Source organism: Trachinotus anak, unplaced genomic scaffold (genome assembly GCF_046630095.1).
Source record: "Trachinotus anak isolate AG129_WGS33_773 ecotype Australia unplaced genomic scaffold, CSIRO_AGI_Tana_v1 ptg000026l, whole genome shotgun sequence".
NCBI lineage: Eukaryota > Metazoa > Chordata > Actinopteri > Carangiformes > Carangidae > Trachinotus > Trachinotus anak.
In genome coordinates this window covers 5,283,906-5,307,953 of record NW_027273877.1, presented here as the reverse complement: position 1 = coordinate 5,307,953, position 24,048 = coordinate 5,283,906, and the positions used below count along the sequence as shown (strand labels likewise).

At 43.1% G+C, this 24,048-nt stretch overlaps 1 protein-coding gene and 1 long non-coding RNA gene across 6 annotated transcripts in view; one reads left to right on the top strand and one right to left on the bottom strand.

Annotated features, from left to right (window-relative positions):
• The window catches only part of mcf2la (mcf.2 cell line derived transforming sequence-like a), a 46,154-nt gene extending 22,851 nt beyond the window's left edge, over positions 1-23,303 (top strand). For 2 of the 5 annotated variants that reach the window (XM_071464915.1, XM_071464914.1), the window contains 31 exons: positions 1,839-1,922; positions 4,079-4,193; positions 6,307-6,397; positions 11,775-11,888; positions 12,200-12,316; positions 12,441-12,590; positions 12,721-12,845; positions 12,951-13,065; positions 13,154-13,273; positions 13,721-13,912; positions 14,006-14,197; positions 14,303-14,456; positions 14,549-14,601; positions 14,734-14,813; positions 15,039-15,105; positions 15,237-15,352; positions 15,484-15,553; positions 15,678-15,770; positions 15,856-15,948; positions 16,041-16,166; positions 16,434-16,655; positions 16,759-16,851; positions 16,950-17,028; positions 17,147-17,219; positions 17,325-17,431; positions 17,695-17,787; positions 18,636-18,710; positions 20,221-20,330; positions 20,449-20,561; positions 20,697-20,800; positions 20,939-23,303. In XM_071464915.1, the coding sequence (XP_071321016.1) occupies positions 1,839-1,922; positions 4,079-4,193; positions 6,307-6,397; positions 11,775-11,888; positions 12,200-12,316; positions 12,441-12,590; positions 12,721-12,845; positions 12,951-13,065; positions 13,154-13,273; positions 13,721-13,912; positions 14,006-14,197; positions 14,303-14,456; positions 14,549-14,601; positions 14,734-14,813; positions 15,039-15,105; positions 15,237-15,352; positions 15,484-15,553; positions 15,678-15,770; positions 15,856-15,948; positions 16,041-16,166; positions 16,434-16,655; positions 16,759-16,851; positions 16,950-17,028; positions 17,147-17,219; positions 17,325-17,431; positions 17,695-17,787; positions 18,636-18,710; positions 20,221-20,330; positions 20,449-20,561; positions 20,697-20,800; positions 20,939-21,018 (3,416 nt within the window). In that variant the 3' untranslated portion in view covers positions 21,019-23,303. The other 3 variants (XM_071464918.1, XM_071464916.1, XM_071464917.1) reach the window with 3 other exon arrangements.
• LOC139609890 (uncharacterized) lies at positions 7,346-22,023 on the bottom strand. Its single transcript, XR_011685392.1, has 5 exons — positions 21,883-22,023; positions 20,376-20,532; positions 20,215-20,304; positions 8,808-9,023; positions 7,346-8,273 (listed from the first exon to the last, which is right to left on the bottom strand). It is a non-coding gene; the product is annotated as an uncharacterized lncRNA (long non-coding RNA).
• Positions 23,304-24,048: the final 745 nt, after the last annotated feature.

Sequence of the window (24,048 nt, the reverse complement as noted above, 5' to 3'; positions counted from 1 at the left end):
GTTTTGCTCTACCTATTTATTCGTGAAGCTAAGTGTATCCCAAACATCCTGTAAACAGCTGCCGGCGCTCTCACACATGCCGCTCGCCGCTAAGTGTGAACTACACGAGACATGGGACAGTATGTGGTATGAGTCACTGTCTAGCCAGTGGCATGCTGACACACTGTATATAGCATTACTTAGGATCTAAGCTCTTAATCTGTTGGGTGTCTTGATCATATGGAGCCGCTGCAGGTTACAGAATTCATCATGTGCAGTTTTCTTGAAGAATACCTCTTAAAAGATTATGTATGATGGAGAATACTAGTTGTGTGACCACCTGAAATCGTTTGGTTGCTTTTGGTTATTAGTCTTATATTTAACCACAGTCTTGAATGCGAAGGATTAGTTGACGAAGGGCGAGCGGGTGAAGTCGAAAGCTGGCGGCAGCTGGCAGTCCTTGCTGTCGAGGTAGGGCTGCATGTGTGAGAGGTGGTAATCTGCCCATAAGCAAGTTGCGTGTAAATCTCAAGACTTTCAGGTCACTGAGTGCTGTGATGTTGTTGCTTCCAAGTCTCAGAGCAGTCAAGTCCAAGTGAAATCTCAAAGTCCTTGTTTAAGTCTGACTTGAGTTTAAAATTCAAGTCGTCAGCTCTCATGTATATTACACGTCGGATGGGCAGTGGACTGACCTTAGCTGAGTGTTTCCTTCACCATCAAGGAGACATTATTACCTTCTGTCTTTTTGTCTGTCAGCAGGATTACACAAAAACGACTGAACTGATTTGCTCCCACCTTGGAGCAGGTATGGGGCATGGGCCAGTGACAAACCCATTAAATCTGGAGCAGATCCGGAGAATTTACTATGACTTTTTTTTCTAAATTCTGGTGTATGAGTGCCCTTCTTGTTCTCATTGAGATTAAAACAAGCATACCCTCCTCACCACCAGCGTTGGAGCCTCATATTCAGGCAGAACAGCTTCTCCTGTGGGGTGTAATGCTCCTCTCTAAAGTGTGAACAGTTTGTTTGGTTTGCACTGGGATGGTAATTCATGCCTCTCGCTGCCAGCCCCACCATACTGCCTGGAAACCTAACCACACTTTGCTTCCGCCAGCCGCAGTGCCAGCCTTTGTCTACATGCACACACACTTCACAGTGATGCTCCATCACACACGATTAAGATGACAGAGACATAAAAATAAATTTAAAAAAATTCTCAGCTTTCATTCACAGATGCACACATGATAAATACACAATTACCAGTCCTCTTTGTGGCGTTTGGCATACATGCAGCACATGTAGCAACACAATGGGTGGGAGAGAATGCTTTTTCTCCATCTCCATCTTTCTCTGTGTCTACATGTCTCAGCGGGATAAATGAGATTACTGTAATCCACCTTGACCAGAGAGAAGAGGAAATCCAAATGCTGTTTACTTCATCCCCTCATGGTGCCTCTACCTCACTTTCTCCCCTTTCTCCTCTTCTCTAACAGCTCCTTCACTCCTCTTTCGCTCCTCCGCTCATCTGTCCTCCTTTCTTCCCACAGCCTGGCCTCCTCCACTTATATATCAGCATACAGTATTTTCAGTTCATGTTAAATAGTGTTTTTTCCATGTAACGACAAGGCTAGGAAAGGTTGCCAGACAGGTTCATTTCATATAAACGTGATTGAATCAGATGCATCAGAATAAAAAAGGACCAACACTGCTCCTCACAACACGATCGCAATCAGGTGTCCTTAATTACAAAAAGCTGAGAACCTCCGACTTGTAATGAGGGTATTTTTTGCGCATGAAGACATTAATATCTGACAAATATAACCTCTCTCTCTCTCTGTCTGTCTTTGTTTCTCTCCAGATGACATCCTGCAGAGGGAGGATGGGCCTCTGTGTGCAGCAGAAATCGGCTCTGAACTCCAGAAACAGTTTGCCATCCTGCCAGGTTGGTTTGATTTCTCTCTCTCTCTCTCCCGAACATCATGAATATACTTGGGATGTGGGGGCCACTGCACCAGGGCTGCAGTCAGCCACTTCAAATATAACTCAAGCTCAACAGCACAAATTAACTGCAACTGCAAGTAAACATTTGCTAACAAAACTTTTTTTTTCTACATTTTTAAAAGTAAAAAAGTAAAAGTGCTTAACAAATGAAATTACATGGAACAATGTAACACGGTTAAATTATTGTGTTAGAGGTGAGGTGGTGAAGTTCACAGACAGATGCCTGTTTGTTCCCAAATAGGCAGTGTTGGTTAGATCAGATTGGAGAATTCGGATGTTGCTGCAAAAATACAAACTAAAGGAGGTTTAATGTAAGGGCTGAGCAAAGTGAGGTTATTAGTGCAATAATAATTAATTAATTAATTAATATATCAAAATATTTGTCTTTATCCCTGTTGCATTGTAGATAATTTTGGGATAATCCTTGTGCAACATTCATACAACGACGACTAACCACTACTTTCAAGTCTACTGAAAGCTTGAAGTCTGCACCGTTGACAGTTTTTTTTCTCTTTTGTCAAACCGCAACAGGAGCGTCTTTGACAGCAGGAACATTTTAAGCACATGCAAACGCAGATTTGTTATCCAGATTCCAGAAATAGCTCCACTTCTACTCAGTCTACAGACTTTAAAGTGGCATCACTCCTGCACCTCTTGACAGTTTTCTCGGATTCTCTGTGTTGGGAGGAATACATTAGTCACATAGGGAAAAAATGTCAACACTGTGTATGTAATTAAGGTTTATTTGAGGCCCTGCCCTCTGGATTGGAGCTCTTAAAGCATTGACCTAACTAACCTTTAGCCTTTTTTAGCCTAATTTCCTTTAGACGTGGAAATTATTTTTTTCTTGATGTTTAATATGCTCATTCGTCATCTGATTCCCTCAACAACTCTGGATTATATACACGGAGCAGCTCATCTTTAACTTAAGGGCTCTTTGTCTGTATTCTCTACTTGTTATATGTTTTATACTGAAGATATTTTTATTACATATAATTTGTCATGGCGAAGACAAAAACAGCCAGCAGCTGAAGCCGAGCACAACCCAGCACACCAGGCATCACATGGTACCTGCCCCCGCAAAATCCCACTGAACATCACTGAAGAGCTGATTCAAGGCGAAATGATGAGGTGGAATATGGATCCATGTGAAAATACAGTTTTATAAGGTCATTTTTAAAGTTTAAAAGCCCAGGGCAGATTCAGAATGAAGAAAAGAGAGAGTTCTGCTCTCTCAACGGACCAGTCTGCAAGAAAAGTTTCACTTTCGTCCGTTACTGATGACAGGCTGACCCAGATAGGACACACACACACACTTAAACGCACATGCACAAGCCGTACTTCTGCACACAAACATGGAACAAACGTATGCACAGAGAAACACGCGCTTAGGGCCCTGTGTTGGGTTACCATGACGATAATGCCTTTCTAGTGACGGCATGTGAATAATTTATCTCCATGATGATGTGCTTTGCAACTTGACCCACCAACGAAATAGAGATGCAGCCAAGTGAGTGCGTGTGTGTGTGTGTGTGGCCCTTTTGATTTAATACATTGTGAGAAGTTTTTGCTTTGTCCTTTTGGAGGTGGAGTTGTTATTTGTCAGAAGTGTTTGAGGAAATTAAATTATATTTTTTCTCCTCTATTAAAAATTTTCTTTAGAGTTTAGAAAAGTTTTTAACTCCCATAATTCACATAATTCAGGACACAATGGAAAATAATTGAATCAGTATATAATGTGTGATATTTAGGATGCTGCATTTGATCAGGTGAGGACATGTTTCTTTTGTAATCCTGGTGACGCTTTAAAGATATTTGAATCTGTGAAATAAAAAAAGATTCAGAGTCACATCTGCCCTGTGTCAACTCACTTTAGAAATTACAAATATTGACCACAACTTTAATCTAATTCACTTGTTTGACTCTTTAACACACTGTCACTGTTGTATGTGTGAGGTGTCTCTCAGTATTTTCCATCCAGCTGTCGTGTAAAATAAATCAACAGGAAATCACCAACATGCCAAAACCTCAGACTGACACTGCCTGGATGTCACGCTGACCTTTCTGTGATCTCCCCCCTGACCTCTGTCTCTCCAGGGGGCCGTGGGTTAGACGGCAACCCCATCATCGTCTTCCCAGAATTCCCAGCTTTCAGCGAGCTGGAGGAGGAGGAGGTCCAAAATGTCCTCAACTACCTCACCAGCATCCCCAGGTTAGCATCAAACACACACACACACACACACACACACATAAAACAAACTGTGAAGAGGCCAAACAAATTGGAGGTGTAATACCACATGGAGCCAGTAGATGTCAGCACAATACCAAAGCGATGCCACAAGGAAAAAGCCACAAAGGACATGAAGAAATAGATTTTACAGAAACAAAGATTATAGAAAAGGTGTTATTGATAATAAATAATAAAGGATACAATGGTGAGTTGCAGGGAGAAAGACAACAGTCCTCTTAAGATTCCCTTCTTATAGACAGAATGATCTTGGTGTAAATGCAGGCAGAAGATGTGTATAATTATAATTAAAAGTATTTTTCAAAATAAATTACCCTAAGAACCGCAGCTCTGAGAGAAAGATCTGGGTGTGGCTTCAGGTTAAACTCAGCACAATTTGTTTTGCTAATTAAATTCAAATGAAATCATAATCCACACCTCCTTTCTTCTTTCTTTCCTCACCCCCCCCCCCCTCTGTCCCTCCTCCCTCTCACCTCCCCTCCCTTTCTTTCACCTTTCCTTTACTACTGAGTGCTGCACTCATTACACACTCTGCACACATATATACTCTCACATTCACACATAATTAAAGGTAGGAGAAAAGGACGTATTCATCTGTAGATGTATATACATATATGCATGTGTATGTATGTGTGTGTGTCATGGCGGCCTCTGTGTATCAGATTTTTTTTTTCTTCTTTTTTTTTGCTGCTCATCACCTTTCATACACCCCCAGCCCCTCCACCACCCACCCACCTCTGAGTCCCCTCCCTTTCTCCCCACCAGCTATTTGCACCCGGCTGCCGATCGGCTGCACTCTGAGCTCTGATTGGCTGTGGGGGAACAGCAAGATGCAGAGCTTAGCTTTAATTGGCCGAGGGCGGGAGGCGGGTGGTAGAGGAGCGGAGGGAGAAGGAGAAGGAGGAGGGAGATGCTCTTTAAGGATGTGAACGGTCACCTCTCTCCGTCTGCGAGCTGCAAACAGATGATTGTGGATGCAGGAACTGAACACTGGCAACAACGGGAAAAGGAAAAATGAGGGACGATTGGATTATTTTTGGATGATAACATTGGAATATTAAGGATTTTTGTGCTGTTTTTAACCTGGATTAGCAGATTTTACCATTTCAACTGGCTTCCTTCATGTGCTTTGAATATTTTACCCACTAGAGATGGATTGAGGATTTGCTGTCGCAGCGTTCACGGGGTAGTGTAGTGTGTTCATTTTCTTAATATGAATGTGTGTGATGCTAAAAATTGGCTAATAATGACACCCAGATGGATCAACTCAGCAGTATTCATATGTTGGCCCCACAGTGTGTGTGTATGTGTGTGTGTATGTGTGTGTTGTCCTTTAATCTTCATCCTTTTTGCTTGTGTGTTTAGGTGTGAGGATGCATGTCAATTTGTGCAGCAGGACCTTTGCTGGCATTGCTGCATTCTCACACACACACACACACACACACACACACACACACTGACACACACACACACACACATTAGCTTAATGAGCCTGTTACATATGGCACTGCCTGTGGAATGAATGGCAAGGTTTTTACATGCACACACAACACACACACACACACATTAACGCAGAGCCAAGGTTGCCATGGCAATCACAAGGGTCTCATAATCATCACTGATGACAAATGATGACTAGAGACACAAAAGCAGTTGGCACCAAGATTTTAACCATTAGCATTAGTTTTTATCCCTATATATTATTTTTTCCTCTCACAAGCATTTTTAAATATAATTTTTATCTATGCAATCATGTGTTATTTATAATGATGAACCTGATGACAGTTGATGGAAGCTTTTGCATTTGTTCCTCTAAACAGAACAGAGGAAAAACATAGCACAGCTCCTGCAACGCTCCTGGAGAGACAAGTGATCTCTGGGAAATGCAGTGCCAAAAATCGAGACTTTTGAAAATGTACTTAATTTCTGTTAAATAAAACTGATGGAACATGAATTTATTCCTTAATCTTCATCTCGCTCCATGAAGGTCCAATAATAATGTTCACTAGTTAAACCTGTTGTGTAGACCTTAACAATCTGTAGTGGTGATTTAACAGTGTGTGCCTCTCTCCTGCAGTGTTGCAGCATCAGGAGTGGGTTTCATCCTGGTCATTGACAGACGACTGGACCGATGGGCCGCCGTCAGGGCTACCCTGCTCCGCATCGCAGTAAGATCCTGTTTGTTTGTGAGAGAGAAAGTGTCCTGGTTGTGTAGTGGATCAGTTTGTGTGTATGCACCATTTGCTGATGAAGTACCTCTGATGCCTATAATCAGCTGTTTAAGTGTGTGTGCATTACTGTTCATGTGATAATACTTGTTTAAACATGGATCTGTGGGTGTAGTTGCTGATGTCAGCTGTGTGTGTGTATAATTTGCTTTGTCACTACTTAGAGTAATGGATGTTTTGGTCTTTTGTGTGTGTTTGCTAGCTTGTACAAACTGTGTGTTTTCGTTTAGTTCTGTATTCGGTAGCTGTGGACAGAAACGACTGCACTGGCAATTAGGCAACTATATTTTCTCTCTCTGGCTGTTGGAACGAGGCAGGATGGGAGTTAAAAATAGCATATTATGCTGGAGTGGGTGGTGGGAGTCTCACAACGTGTGAACATAGTGTGTGTACTGTATGTGTGTCGCAGTGAGACAGTCCTGTTGGAGCAGAAATAGAAAGTCCAAGCTGTGTGAGCCATTAGTCTCGTTCTGTAATTGTGTTTTTTTTTTTACCATCAGCCTTGTATCAGTGTGCCATTAGCCTAGTAGCCTACTTCTTGGACAGTGTAAAACTTTCACTCTTCTCTAAGATGATAAATTGAAGAGGGAGTACAAGAGTGAAGAAGAGAAGATTAAAAAAAAGTTAAGAAAATAAATCAAAAGAAAGAAAGTTTCAAAAAGTGCTTTAAAATGTTTTCCTAATTATTCATCTCCCTAAATGACTCTGTATCCTGTTTCACTTTGGATACTTGGCTTTGATATTTGGCTTTCTCTTAATTTTTGCGTTGTCTTCCCTCCACTCTGTCTCTGACTCTGAATCTGATTAACCGGCTCTGCCAACATGTGGACGGAGCCTCACCACAGCTGTTGTTAAGATGCTCACCCTGTATTACACCATTTAGCATATTTAACGTATGCAGATTTATGCTAATACATGGTAATTGGACACTGATTACAATGACGCCTAATGGTTTTTCTGTGGTGTTTCGAAGAAACTATCCCCACTGTGGCAATAATTTAACCCACGCAAACACAAACACCTGCACACTCGAGACACTTCCCCACCAATCATAATAACCATCCCAGGTCTTTTATCTTTTCCCAGTTCACTGGCCCAGGCCACTTTGAAGGGGACGTTGATGGACTGTGGGTTTTACTGATAGCAGGGAGTAAATGAGTGGTTGCCTCTCTGTTTTAACTGATGTTCAGTCCGTGTGAAAATGTGAGCAAAACCAAGCTGAGATACACGCAAACAGTTTCACACTTTGGGAAATCACATCAGTCACTTTCTTGCTGAGAGTTGGATGAGATGATTGACACCGCACACACATCTGCGTGGTAAATAAGAAGCCAGAGCCAGCAGCTGGTTATATGTTTTCCCTTAACGAAGCTTTAAATTTAAGAAAATGAATCAAAATGTTTTACTGACACTGATACATGTGCCTTCAGTTTAATTTCAGTATCTACTAGTTCAAGCAGTTGATGGAAAATATGAAATGTTTCCCTGATGTGTTTTTGTTTTCACCTGTTTTTGTCTGTGCTCTAATTGACGACAATAAAACAGAGGAAATATTAAAAAGAATAGTGATAAAGCTGAGATAAAATGAATCTCATGTCCCTTAATACCCAGCAGAAACCCCATGATTCAGAGCGGTGGTTGGTGGAGGCCTCTCTGCAGGATCTCCCCTCCTCCCCTTACCTCTCCTGCTGATCACATCTCTCTCTTTCTCTCTCTCCTCCTCTTCTTCTACTTGCATCCTCTCTTCTGCTTTTGTGCCTCCTCTGTCTCTCTGTCCCCTGCAGTCACCCTCTGCTTCCCTTCCCACACTGCAACTCTGAAAAGTAACATTCAAAACAACATGGAAACACGAATGTGTGTTTTTATTGTACTGTATTTAATTCCAGTCTGTTGTTGAAAAAATGATATAATGGTGGAAACAAAGAAAACAATAGTTGAGATAATTGGAGGTTCCTATTTTTCTTAGCAAACAGCTCCTTATTTAACTCTTTACTCATGGGGGATTTTATGATTTCATGCTGTAAAACAGATTTTCCATTGACCTGCTGGCTGATTAGAGGCAGAGATATTGTAGACACGCAACATTTAAAAAGATAGAAAGGAATGGACTAATGTATAAGAAGAAAGGAGATCCAAAGACACTGTGTCTCTATCTAAATCAGCTGATTCAGGTGAGGAAAGCCTCTTAATCCAGACATTACTTAGCAAAGACAGCTCCTTATTTAGTCTATAACAAGATCCTTACATTTACATGAAATTTAAAAAGACACACCGTGGGGTAACAGCTTTAAATCCTTTCCATCTTTCATGTATGGAGAGCAGGATACATACAGGCAGATTATAAACTAACCTGGAGGCATGAAGAGCAGGTGGTGAGAGTCTCCAGTGCTGTCCTCCTCAGTCCCCTCACTTCACTCCCCCCTGGCACTGTGGATGTCCTTGCACACGCCTGCTTTGTCCACCAGCCAATGACACGGAGTCTTACTGGAGAATGAAGGTCGTCCGTCTTCCCGTGAGACGTTCAAGGCTGTTCAAGGTCGCCCGCTGCCATTTGTTGGTTCCTCGCCTGAAAGAAAAAAAAAAAAAAAAAGAGAGAGGTGGACAGAGATTAGTGTACAACACACTGCCATGTTTGTTGCTCATGTACAATGTTTTACTGTGGCGATAAACAAAAACAAGGATGAACTTTGACCTCTAGTTGATAGTCTCCATGAAATAAGTGTGTTTCCACACTTGTTTGTTCATGGCCTTATTTTAATTTATGACCTTTAAGAAATAAAGCAACAGTTTCCTCCTGTTTGCTCCAAAATCTTGCTGCAGATCCATCAACCGAAAAGCAGAATTCAATTAGATGAAACCAGGCGAATCCACATGCATTATAGTCAAATGATGACGGGACACCATCATCTCTGTAGCAACACATCTTTGTGATTTAGGGTAATAAATATGCAGCCATTCAAGCATGCTACAGGAACATTGCTGCAGGGTGAAGACGCAGACGGCTCTATCACCTGGTGCAAGCTTGAATACATTTTTTACAAATCTTTTTTTTTTAACAGCCATACACCAGCTAAGAAGCACTTATAGCACATCAGCCTCTGTCAAGATTCAAAACCAATCTCTTTGTTGTAATTGGGACACTCAGCATGTCCAAAAGCAAAAGCAGTGATACAGATAAAGGGGGTTTGGGCATGTGGAGGGAGGTGATTTAATATGGAGGCTATCCAGCTCCCAAGAGGACAATGTGGATGTCATTAGAGGACATGACTGGAGTGCCTTTCCTCCCTGCATCCTCACCGAAAGAATATAAATCAGCCTGGTCAAAAGAAAATGATATTCTAATCCTTATTATTTATTAATGCATGTGTTTTTTTTTATGTGTGAGAAGTGTGTATGTGTGTGAATCACTTTAATGTATAAGTGTGTTTCCAGGGATGTGTATTGTGCATGTCTGTAATCATCTGTCAGGGGGATGCACTGAGCAGCACGTGTATTGTCATGTTAATGCAGAGCTACAAATTAAAGCAAGACCTCTCAGGGTTTATTGAATTTAATGGATTCAAATTACAGATGTATATTTTATATGGTGTTTTATTGGTGGAGGAACCAGCACAATACAAGGAAAAAATATATGTAGAATATATTTTTTCTTGTATTTAATATGAACTTGCACTTGTCTGAATTTCAATGATTCTCCTGTTTTTATTGCATCTTTATTCTTTCCTGCAGTTAATTATCTGCTGATGTAATTTGCTATAATTAGCAGTGAGTATTTTGGTGTAAGGGAGCTTGTAGTGTAATTTAAAATACGCTGGCAACTGGCAGTTTGGGTGGAAATTGGAAAGGGACCATGCAGAATGAACGTTGATTTCTCCAACCTGGCTGTTTTTCATCAACATCACAGCAGGCAGAGTGCGAGCATGAGTGTGTGTGTGTGTGTGTGTGTGTGTGTGTGTGTGCCAAAAATAAATGACTGCAAGAGCTGCAGCGCCATCAACACTTTTTGCATACTCCTCCACGCAGGCAGACATCAGCTACTCTCTGCCACTCTTATTCTGTCTTTCTCTTAATTTGTCGTGCACACACACACACACACACACACACACACACACACACACACACACACACACACACACACAGAGAGTCTCTCTTTGTATCATCACTCCATAGCATTTTGTCATGCACTCTCTCTCTCTCCCTCTCCTTCTCTGTCCATGTGTGATCCAAGGAGAATGGTTTCCATGGCAACTTCATGCAGGCATTTCATGACTATGATGTATGTGTGTGTGTGTGTGTGTGTGTGTGTGTGTGCGCGCTTCAGTGAGAATGCAGGTCTCCTTGTAGACTAAATTAGAGCCATGTACGTTATTTTATCCTAGCACTGGCAGTGTGTCTGTTTTTTATGGGATGTTTTCTGTGATTGTGATGAACATTGGCTTCGTGATGATGGATGAAGTCAGTGGGTGACATCATTTTGTGGCGATTGTGGACACCAGTCTCTAGGTTGTTTCCTCACATGCACTATAATCAGTATCTTAATGTAACTGTGTTGTTCAAATTTCATCTACAGAAAATCCAGGAAAAAGCAAAGAGGATAAAATCTTTCTGCCCTCATTTTCTTCCAACTTCAAACGTCTTGAATGTTTTCACTCTTTTCTATCAGGATCTCTACTTCGGCTTTATTTACGACACCGCTAAAGATTTCATGAGCATGTCACACACATCTCCGAGCCTGCCTCTGGCCCCTTGTGTGTGTGCGTGTCACCCTGCATCGATTTATGATGCCTAACAGGGTGGAGCAATTCACCCAGGGTTTTAGAAGACGCCATGACCAATATAGGCTTTCAGCTGAGCGGCCTCCTGGGCTGTTTGTCTGTGTAAAAGCAATTCCACGCTTTTAACCTGTTAGCGTGGAGATGGGGAAACAAAAACTATAGCTACTCCAAAAGGCACGGGACTAATAAAATGACATTGCAGTCACAGCTGTTTAGATGGAAGGTGCAACCAGGGAACAGCAGGGAGGAAATGTAGGAGATTTAGTGGACATGAAATTCTAGAAAAACCTCTTTATGGTTGGTTCAGGGTTTCTGCAGAGGGATGGAGGCTACACAGATGATGCAATAAGCGTGGCGTGTGTTGTTATATTTTGACTCTGAATCCAAAGTGTTGGCATCAGGGCTGTAAGATTTATGTTAAAGTCCTGCAGGCTTCTGGTCACAAGATCACAGATTTTTACTCTGTCTGACTATTTCCACACTTGATTTCCTCCATATCTCAAAGCTACACATGATAACAGATTTCTACTTTCCTCTCTCAGGGCTCATTTCCAGGGAACTTGCACTTGGTTCTGGTGTTGCGTCCCACTACTTTGTTCCAGCGGACTCTGTCAGACTTCCTCTTCAAGTACAACAAGGATGAGTTCAAAATGAAGGTGCCGGCATGACTTGTACACTGCACGTGTTTGCATGCGTCTGTGCTTAGTCTCACCCTGTATAATGCACGTATTTCTGTGACTCAGTAAATTAATTATTTAGATCATTGTAACTCACTGTAGAGCTATGAATAGGCCAGGCTGACGACAAATTAGAAACACCTTTTTATTTCAGGGTAAAAGTTGCATGATTTTTATTCTGTAGTCCTGAAACTCACTTTCCTTTTTGTATTTTATGTTCTTTGTTTATTGCTCTATTTTTCATTCATATAATGTGTTAATATACCTGATTGTGTGTGTGTTTTTATCAGGTGGTGATGCTGAGTTCAGTGACTGAGCTCCATGCTTATATCGACCCTGGACAACTGACCACAGAGCTGGGAGGCACACAGGAATACTGCCATGACAGCTGGATCTCACACCGCACTGTATGTACACACAGACACACACAGAAACACAACACAACACATGTACTCCCTCCTGTCGCCATATTTACTTTGTATTCATCTCATATGTATGTATATATGCATATGTGCCATCAATCCTCCACAGGCAATCGAGGCCTTCGCCCTCATGGTGAAGACCACGGCTCAGACTCTGCAGGCGTTCGGCACTGAGCTCGCAGAGACAGAGTTACCCAATGATGCTGAGGCCACCACCAACCTGCTGCACACTCACACCCTGAAGAAGGATAAAATGAAGGTCAGAGATGCTGTTCAGTCTTTTCCATACATGTCACCCAGCCACGTGTCCCTCTGCAGATATTTGGTGACGGTTTAAAGTGTTCACTGAGAGCTTTAGTGTTTAAGAAATGGATTTGTGCAAATTCCAGGAGGATCTGCAGGTGGCGCTGTCACAAGGGGGACGCCTGTTGGACTGCATCAACGAGCCTCTACAGACAGACCCTGAATACAACATGACCCATGACGAACTGGAGAACTTAGCTACTGTTCAGAGGTAGAGGATGGGATGAATGGATCCACGAATACATAAAGGCATGAATAAATCTCCTCTCTCATCACTCCTCTTTTCCTCCCCTCTTTTTGTCTTCCTGGGTCTCAGACTCCTGGGTCAGCTGGATGAAACAGAGACAGCGTTTGACGATTTCTGGGAGCGTCACCGCACTAAGCTGGAACAGTGTTTGCAGCTGCGGCATTTTGAACAGCACTTCCGTGAAGTGAGTTGAGCTGAGTCGTGGGAAGTGTATTTTTGTTGCTACACCTAAAAACTGAGCTACATCAGGTTAACACTGCCTGTGTTTCTAGGTGCGTGCCCAGCTTGACGTGACGTCGGAGAGGCTGTCCGGTTTCTCTGAGGTCAGCGTCAGCCCCGCCCACGCTGAGCACGTCCTCCGAGAGCTCGGCAGCCATGAGGACAAGGCCTGTGTAAGACACAAAACACATGCACATACACAACCCTGGTTCATCCTGCGGCTCACGTGGGACAGAAAACACATGCTCAACACTTTCACCTTTGCTGCATCCTTGAAGCCATATGGCTAATGATATAATCAATGTGATGTCCTGCTCCATCCCCCACTCACTGAGATATGAACGGAGACGGATGTGAGAGGTAGAAAGGGCACCTGTGTGGATTATAAACCCAAAGATGACTGAAGGTTGGACTGATTTGTATAATGTAGGTCTCCCACTCCTTCCAGCATTAACTAACGAATGCTCCGTTCTGTATGCAGTAGAGGTGGAGGAAGAGGGGGAGATGTTTTATCACCAGTGATTGATTGATTGATTGATTGATTGACGATGCTCCCACTGCTGTGTGCTGCTAATATTCTGTAAGTGACTTTGTTTGAAATCTCTGCTGTGTTTCAACAGGATGTACTAGACCGCGCCCTGTCCCTGGCCTGTGAAGGTGACAGGCTGATAGAAAACTCGCACTATGCCGAGGACTCCATCAGGCCGAAGTGCAGCGAGCTGAGAGGAGTGTGCGAAGAGATCAGCTCCACATTGAGGAGCAAGAAGAACCTCCTACTCAGGGCGATGGAGCTCCACCACGCTCTGGAGAAGGTACCTGAGCTTTCCTTTGCATCCTCTTCACTAGAAACATTCAGAAGTTTCTGGGAGTTAAGTTAATTTATAATAAAACCTTTTCCCCTTCAGGCGTCACGGTGGTGTGAGGACGGCATCTTCCTGTTGGCCAGCCAGCCTGTAGACCGCTGTCAGTCTCAGGATGGAGCTGAGGCAGCTCTGCAAGAACTGGAGCGATACCTGGACACGGCACCGCTACACACCCTCACTGACCGCAGCGCCATCTGCTGCCAGTTCGAGGCGGTGCTCACTACTCAGCTCAGGGTCAGCAGGAAGTGGCTTCAACGGGCATTTAATATGTGATGTTTTCTACTCGAGGTCACAGTTAACCTTTAATTGATTTTGCTGCTTGTGTTTGGTCTCCATCAGGACCAGGTAGAGAGAGTTTTCCAGAAGCAAAGCTCTGTGCAGGAGATGTTCGAGAAGAGACGCATCAGCTTGAAGAAGCTCGCCGCCAAACAGACCAGACCAGTCCAGCCAGTAGCACCAAGACCTGAAGTGAAGTCTCCACAATCCTCTCCCAGTAAGCCCGGATAAAGTGATGTAAAGAAAGAAAGCATCAAGACTCGGTTAATGGCATAAGGAGATAAAAACTGTTTTCTCTTTGTCCATCAGATCAGCAGAGGAAAGAGAGGAGATACTCTGCAGATAACACCATCTGCAAGAAGGTAAATGCATCATCAAAGAGTTTAAGTATTTACCAGGTTTCTTTAGTTTTCTGAGTCAATCAATTCCTTTTAATGTTTAATTGTTTCTTGAAAAGAGATGTATGTAGAAATGTGTAATGTATGTGTTTCCAGGTGGAGTCTCCCATACACAATGGCAGCACCAGACATGCTTCTCTCTCAGAAGAAGAGGAAAACCTGGCAGTGCTTCGGCGGTAAGAGGGTCAAAGGTCACGCTGATAGAGATAAGAGAACAGTTAATGAACGACGACACTGCTTGATTTTTGTGATGTATTTTTTCATTAAGCTGCCATCCAGATGCTCCAGTAATATGGTCTCATTATTGAGTTAGTTGAGGTTGCAGTATACTGTAATAGCATTCATGCTAACTGTGATAAACTGAAAGCTTAGCTTGTGTTTGGTTTGTGCGTATATTCCAGTCATGTGATGAATGAACTGCTGGAGACAGAGAGAGCGTATGTGGAGGAGCTGCTGTGTGTGCTGGAGGTGAGTGTGGTCACTGATGTAAAGGCAGGCGCATCAGTAATTCACCACATGTACTGTATGTTTCCTCTAAGTCCAGGAAACTTAAGGTTTTGCTGACGTGTTGATGCACCATATGTGATGTTAAACTCCAGGGCTACGCGGCAGAGATGGACAACCCTGCCATGGCTCACCTCATCCCCAGCACCCTGCTCAGCAAGAAAGACGTCCTGTTTGGCAACATGTCGGAAATCTACCAGTTTCATAAGAGGTTTGCTTCTTTCACACAATTAGACTCTAGATTATTTTTAAGTGCTGTTGATTTTCTCTGTTTACAAAAGTATAAATATCTTCACTTTGATTTCATGGTCTAAGTATTTGTGGTGTGTTGTTTGTCTCCAGGACGTTTCTGAAGGAGCTGGAAGCGTACACCGACTGCCCAGAACTGGTGGGCCGCTGCTTTTTAGAACGAGTAAGGACTAATCTTGCACCACACAGGAATTGCCTTACAAACCTTTTAGAAAGCAAACAGTTCCCATTAATAAAAGGTGAAACTATAGCAGCTTGTTAATGACTGTTGTTGTCTCTGTGTGTAGATGAAGGACCTGCAGATCTACGAGGCTTACTGCCAGAACAAACCTCGCTCTGAGAGCTTGTGGAGACAGTGCTCCGACTGTGCCTTCTTCCAGGTTGGTCCCTCACCTTTCACTTTTTTGCAGCTTGCAAGAACAATGAACTCCAGGTATCTTAATTGGTTTGTATTTTGTGACTCAGGAGTGCCAGAAGAAGCTGGAACATAAGCTTGGTTTGGACTCCTACCTCCTTAAACCTGTCCAGAGAATCACCAAGTACCAGCTGCTGCTGAAGGTGCGCTGCACTGTACATGTATCTATACGTATGTGTGTTTATGTACAGTAGGACAGGGAAGACTAACTATATCCTCCACTTTGTGTTTACAGGAGTTGTTGAAGTACAGTAAAGGCTGTGATGGCTGTGATGACCTACAGGAAGCTCTCTCCTCTATCCTGGGGATCCTGAAAGCTGTCAATGACTCAATGCACCTCATCGCCATCACAGGATACGAGGTCAGAGAAATTACACTTATTCTGAGGAGATCATTTAGTAAAAGAGTAAATTTTTGAATTGGATCAGGAGAAAAGTGCAGTTTCCTTGGTTGTGTCAAGCCCTGCAGAATATTTTTGACTAAAACAAGTAGCCAGTCATAAATCAGATGCTTCACCACCTCTAAAAACCAGGGGGCTGACCAGAGAAAATGACATGTGGTATGTGCATGAGTGCAACGGAGACATGAGAGAAACCCCAAACCCACGTCTGCCTCTTCCTTCTTTCAGGGTAACTTGTCAGAGCTGGGCCGTCTGCTGATGCAAGGCTCCTTCAGCGTGTGGACAGAGCATAAAAAAGGTCACGCCAAGGTGAAGGACCTGGCCCGGTTTAAGCCCATGCAGAGGCACCTGTTCCTGCACGAGAAGGCCCTGCTCTTCTGCAAGAGGAGAGAGGAGAACGGCGAGGGCTACGAAAAAGCTCCCTCGTACAGCTTCAAACACTCGCTCAGTGTAAGCTCGAGCTGTTCAGATTTGAGGAGTTAATATTTGTGCGAAATTCTGCCGTGGGAAACGATACTTCACTGAACATTTCTCCTGTCCTTGCCTCTCTCAGATGAGCGCAGTGGGAATAACAGAGAATGCAAAAGGAGACAACAAGAAGTTTGAGATATGGTGCAACTCCAGAGAAGAAGTTTTTATAGTCCAGGTGAGGTCACCGAGCCTGAGTAATATGGATTTCCAGGATAGTGAAACCACATCTCTGTTTATTGTTAATAAAAAAAAATCATGATTTGTCTTTTCCAGGCTCCAACACCAGAGATTAAAACAGCATGGGTGAATGAGATCCGCAAAGTCCTGACCCAACAGCTCAAAGCCTGCAGAGGTATACACACACACACACACACACACACACACACACACACACACACACACACACACACACACACACAGGCTTGTTTGTGTCTTTTTCTCTGTCTTTAGTAAACTGTCGTCTGTTTTAGATGCCAGTCAGCAGAAGAACTTGGACTCTGTTTCCTTGAGTCCCACCAGCAACAACACCTCCATCTCACTCAGGTTGGTGAGCGTGCAGCGTCTCCACATGGTGCACACACACACACACACACACACACACACCTACACCTATGTATTGTAATGTTCTCTTCTTCTTGTCTTTTCCAGTCCCTTCCGTAGCAGTGGTCAGAAGAACCAGAAGAAGCAAGATGAGAAGAAAGCAGAGCCAAGCCCGAACCCCGATGCCAACTCCTCTTCCTCGCCGAAACACAAAGGTGAGTGTTTTAATTAATGCTGCATCCTCACACACACACACACACACAGAACTTGACTAAAGTGCTCAAAAAGCTTTATCTACGCCCCTCCTGAAAGCTTCACTGTAAACTCTCACTAATCTGATTCCTCTGCTCTTCATCACCATCATCTTCATGGTCCCTCTTCCTGTTTTGGGCTGCATCTATCTTTTTTTTTTACGATTGCCACACTCTCCTTTCTCCTCCCTCCCCTGCTTCCCATTTCAAACCACCGCTGCTTCCAGATGAACCAGTGACCAGTCCGACCACTGACAGATCCTCAGTGGCTAAAAAGCGTTTTACTTTGCAGGGCTTCAGCAATCTCAAGAGTCCAAAAGGTAACATTAACAACACTGGAGGGACACAATGCTCAGACCAGTTTAGTTTGATTAGTTTTACATTGTTAAAGTGAGAAAATGCAAGTTTTAAAAGTTCAAATAACATTCTTCTTTTTATGAATGAAAAGTTAAACAGTTGAGTAAGAGTCAATGTTTATATCGAGTACTGGGGTTTGACCAAAGGACAGAACTACTAACCTGAAATCAGTATTAATATTAAAAGATATTTTTGGTTAGAAATTAGTCAGCCACCAGATTTATTTGCATTTGCATCAAATTTGCAAATCTAATTAAGCGTTTTCCTTACAACCTGTACAGTTACTATCAGGTCTATAATCAGTAAAGTACAGACGTGTAAAAGAAACTGCATTGTATCCATTACCCAGAAGAAAAAACAGTGACTGGGTACCGTTTTTAATCAAGGGCCAGTTATGGGCCCCTGCTGAACCTTATTTAGAGGGTGATGATATCACATCAGCTTTCAGTGAACTGATTGTTCCAGCTTTTATTTTGGAGAAACGCTGCCTCCTAGTGGCAAAAGTCTGGCACTCCTCATATTCATGTGCCATTGCTCCTACTAGATGCATGTTATCTGTTAATGCCTGTTGTTCTCCTGTCTCCAGTTACAGTTATATTTAAGGCTGAATATTAAATATTTGTAGAAATTCACGTTTTTTTTTGTTTTTTTTAAATGATCACTGACTGGACATTTCTTGACATTATTTATCTACCTGCACCAAACTGGCTTATATATTTAATCACAATGTGAAATTCTTGCTTCTCTGAGCCCGTTCTCTTCCTCACTTTTCTCTTCCTTCTCTTCACCTTTTTTCTGCCCGTGTGGCCAGGCTCGGCCCTGAGCCCCGAACACGGCTCCAAACGCCACATGGTCAAGAGTGACCCCACCCCGTTTGGGTTCAAAGGTATATTTGTGTTCCATCATAGGGGACGTCTAATTCTAGAGGGCCATTACTCATCTTCCCATCCCTCATTATTAGAGTGTGCTTCAGTCTTGTGTGTTTTTATAACGTAGATTTCACATGTGTAGAAGGATGAAACTGGATTTGATGAAGTCCAACAACAACAGAAGCTGCTCTTCATCCTGTCATCTTATAGCCACAGTGTTGTACATGTGTGGAGGGGGAAATGCTGACATAGACCATCCACAGGTCTTCACTCTTCAGTGATTTAAGGACATTATTGTATTAAAATATCCTAAATATCCCGGTTATATTTTCATTATAATAGATTTCTTTTGCACTGTTTGCCAATCCAGTAAAATCTGCATCCAATTTACACCAGTGAAATATATCCAAGGGTCTTTCCTGACTTTTTTAAACATGCAAACGTAATATCATCACTGCAGTTACAACTTGCACAACAGCATTTTTTACCTTCATCCACAGGTCATAATCACCATCATCATCTCTGCATCAGTCTTGTTCTTTTCATTTGTGGCGACTGTGTATGAATGAACACTAACTGTGATTACCGTACTAACCTTTTCTCCCCATCACAGCGAAGGATCTTTGTGTATTTCTAACAGAATTAGAGTCTGACCTCACCTGTAGTTTTTCTGCTGGTGCACAAAATGCTCTTAAAAACACCTACTCTCCTGACCGACCAGCGAACCCAGCCGTCTCTCTCTCTCTCTCTCTCTCTCTCTACTTGACTGACTGGCTGTCTCATTGGTTTGCTGGCTGTTTCTTCCCGTCTAGAGCCGGCTCCCCATGTCACTCTGAGCAGAGTCAAATGGATGAGCACCTCTAGTCTGTTACAGAGCAAGCGGCGAGGTACAGAGCCTCTCTGAGGATCGGCCACTGTGGGTGTTTGCTGTGGTTTGTGGTGGTTGTGATTGATTTTTTTTTTTTCCACTAGAGGTAAAGTGTAACAGAATATCCACTTTCTAAACCATTTAGCCTGGAATTGAGGCTTGTTGTCTTATCTCCCAGTGAAGTGAGATATTTAGTTTGAGATTGGCGCCACCCTGAAAGGCACTTCTACTGTTTTTACTTGGAAAATAAGATTTGAAGTCTCAGCTCTGGTCTAAATGACAGTGTTTTTGCAAGGCGCCCTCTCTACCTCAAATCAATCACACCTCTCTTCTCCCACTGTTGGGTGTTCAGGGTTTCGTTGCTGTGTGGCGTGGAAAATTATGAGATCTTTGGAAAATGTACACAGTGCACCAGTTACATAACTTCAGTCAGAGCAGCCTTGAGATGATTCAAATCTGTTTTCTCTGATCATGTATCAGTGATTTTTTGTTGTGTTTGTTCGGTTGATGTGTTTTACCGGGGTCTCTCTGTCTCTGTTGATTGTGGAGGAGTTTGGGGTAGCATTTGTGCGTTTGGGTGATTTGTCAGAATAGATTTTGTGGTTTTGTTGCTGCTCATGTGAGATTAATGCACCACCACCACCATCACCCACCTACAGGCTGGAGCAAGGTGTCTCTGTCCGTGGATGCCTCAGAGGAGAATGACGGGTACTCCAGCGGCGAGGACCCCATGAACTCTGACCCTGAGGACGACGTGGGGAAGAAGCTGGTGAGCCTGAACCTGGAGGATTTTAATATACAGCACATTTCTCACCTGTGTGGTTTTTCCATTGAAGTTGCTGATCAGGATGATTAAGACTCTCTTGGCTGACCTTTGACTCCTTCAGGCTCCAGGAAAGTATACTGTGGTAGCAGACTGCGAGAAGGCGGGACCTCAGGAACTGTCCGTCAAGAGTGGAGACGTGGTCCAGCTAATCAGAGAAGGAGAGGACGGACAGTGGTAAACATCTTTTTCTAATGAGAGCCAATCAAAGTGAAGAAAACAAGAAAACACACTGAGACTCTGAAAGGAAGCTGATCTATAGGCGATAGTTACATCATCCGCTAAAGTCCCTGTTTGTGTAATTCTCTGTAGGTTTGTGAGGAACCTTCGCAGCAGTAAGGAGGGCTGGGTGGCAGCGGCGAACCTCCTCAGCCTCATCTCAGAGTCTAAGTCATCGCAGTCACTCAGCAGCTCAGGTAGTTTATTACAGGACACGTCTCTGGAGCTGATACAGGCGTCTGCAGGAGGCATCTTTGTTCGAAGACTGAATAAAACCCTGCTGCTGTCTGCCTGGAGTTAATAATTGATGTTGTTTGTGTGTTTTTGTCCTTCAGACGGCAGCGTCTCTGGGAACCTCAGCACTTCCTCCAGCTGCAGTGAGACCTACACCAGCTTCTCTGACATCAAACCCTGACCTGAGATCACTGCCCCCCCCTCCCCCACCGCCCCCATCTCATCCCTCCACCTAAAACCACTTCCAGGTGGAGTTACAAAACCCGAAGCCGACTCTGTCAGGAGGACAGAATCTCTTTGTTCTTTTTTCATCACACGGACAAGCACCTCACAGTTTGTCGGATCCAACCAAAAAACCAAAAATGCGACTGCTTTAGCTGAGTATTTAGTCACCTGTCTCTATCTGCAAATGATCCACTCAGCAGTGTTATTCTCTCATCTGAATTATTTTCGTTTTACCTTCAGAAATATCCACATCTTGCTAGAATAGATCATTCCAGTGACAGAAAATTCAGATAATTAAAATATCAGGGATAAAATGGTTCCTCAACATCACCTCCTGTCAGGCCTTGTGATTATGTAGCATTAAAACAGACTAATCTACAGATTCTTGTGTGAAACATCCACAGATACTATCATGGTATTTCACATGATACGTCAGACATTAATTGTACACTGTGAAAACTGGCAGCTGGCTGCAACAGGAGGAAAAAAAAATGCTTTCAGTGCATCGCTGAGCAGGTCGAATGTTTTTTCTTTCTTTTTCTAAGAGGGATTGTTGAACTCGCCTCTGAACTGCTCTGGATTTACCTCTCAGGAAGCCTTAGAAGTTGCGTGGGCGGGCAGGTGTGGCCGCATACCTGCTCGTGTCGACTACATGTCTTGGCGCGCGCGCGCGCGCGCGCGCACTCTCGCGTGCTGTTGGGCGCAAATTCAACATGCTTGTGTCACAAAGGCTGTTCAACCACAGACACCAGCTGAACGCGCATAGATCTCGGTGCCCTGCACATACAGTCAGAGCGGGTTCTGTTTTTGTTCGGCTCACCTGTGCGTGGTCTGCGCCGCTGCGGCAGCACCAGGCCTTGTCCCCCGCCTCCGCTCCCAGCCCCACTGAGGCATGTGGCAGCAACGAGCAGAGCCAACCGGGGCCCAGACCTGCTCCACATGTCTGCACCACCAGCCCGACACCGCAATACAGCCGAGTTATTGTGCAAGAAAACAAACAAAGAAAACACAAACAATGATAATGACATAAGTCTGACGCTCGGCTTGAATTACGCAGCCCTGATGGGCCCTGATTGGCCCTGATTGGCCTGGTTAAATGGAAGCAGGATGTTGATACAGGTTGATGGCATCACCAGCTGCTGTGACACACCTCTTCACACACACACACACACACACACACACACACACATAATGAACCTGTGCTACTCTGAACACTGAATGACACCTTTTTCTTCCCTTGTTTTTCAAGGGCGAACATGTTTTTTTTTTTATATCCCAGAATTTCTACTGTATCCACAAGGTGCACTGTAAAAACAGTCTTACCATCCTTGATGTTGAATGTCTGACAGAAAGATATCCAGTGCTGCACTAAAACCAGCCGCACCCATCCATCATGAAGAATGAGCTGTGTTTGTCCACCGGCTCAACAAAGCCATGATGATGAACAGCATTGTGGTTTTGACCCTAGCTATGATTAGTAATCTGAATTATTTTCTTAAGCTCTTTTTGTTCAGAACCACTTTAAAGCTTTTTTTTTTTTTTCCCACTCAGTGCACGTCATCTCCCGGGGAAAGGAAAGGTTCTTCTCCAGAAAAAGGAAGTTTACAGATCTTTCGGTGTCAAACTGTGAGCTAAACCAGAGAGTAAACTGTGGCTGGCATTATGTGTTGATCCATGTGAGTTCTGTAAAACTGACAAATGTATGTTACACTTGTACAGATGTGTCCTCTCTATACCTCGCATTGTTTTCCTCGAGAGCATGTGTATTGTGAAGAGGATCCTGTTTTTGTTTTTTTTTTGTGAGTCTTTCTGTGTATCATCACTCTTTGTGGCATGTTCTTCATAACCTCTCATGTCAAAGCCTTGAGCAAGGCAAGTATTTTTTACCTGGCACTGTTGTATATTGTGAGAGTTTATTTTCTGCCCTCTAATTAAGGCTGACATGGGCACTAAACTTGTCAGTGTTCGATCATGATCACACAATAAAGCTTATTGAATTATTTGTACTTTTTACTTGGAGGGTGGAGAGATGAGAAGGGTTATATTTTTTAGTTTCTTTTTATGCAGCACATTGCAGCAACCACCGTCTTTATTTTCCTATTGTATATCTACTGAGTATGGTGTTGATATAAAGATATTATAATGAGACATACCTGTGTATATTTGTAAATATGTAATTCTGAATTGTATGTAAAATGACAAGCAGCTTTAATAAAGTCTGACATGGTTTCCTCTACAAGTCTTTGCAGCTATTTTATTTCATTTTAATTTTTAATGTCACCATTTTTAGCCTGCAACACTGTGACCATTGTGGAAAAAAAAAAAATAATAAGGCAGAAAAATGTGTTTTAATTAGTTGAATTATCGGCGTTCAACATAAAAACATGTGAATACATTGTCAGTGTTATCAATTATGAATTTTCATCCGGACATGTGTTTTCAATCATGTGACATGTAACCTCCAATGGGCTCTCTCCAGTTTAGACTGTCATGCTATGGCCTGGGCGTCGTTCCAATATGTTTACTACCCGACCTTCAGTCTCCCCTTTCTCCTTTGCTTTGTCCTCTCAGTTGTAGAAAAGGTAGATTTGATCTTGTCGGGTATTTTAAATGTAAGTGTGGTAAACCGTATCAAACCTGGGCTTGTTTTCATCACATCATTCAGCAACATTTGAGACAAGGCGGTAAGAAGGACTTGATATTGACAGGATGTGGACGAGACTCAGCCCCGGCTGGAAAGATACAGATTTGTCAAGTTGGCAAGCGTTAGCCATACTACTACCGGAAGTGACGCGAATTGCTCTATAAAACAAATATGTCTGTGTGACAGCTTTATAGTGTGCGAATCAGACAAATATCGCTAAAATTCATAAATACAGACTGTATTTAAATTAACAGTAACATTTTTAGTCCGACTTTTAACCTTTCCTCTCGTCATTCTTCTGTTTGCTCAAGCAGGTGAGCGTCGGCGGCCGGTTTTATTCTG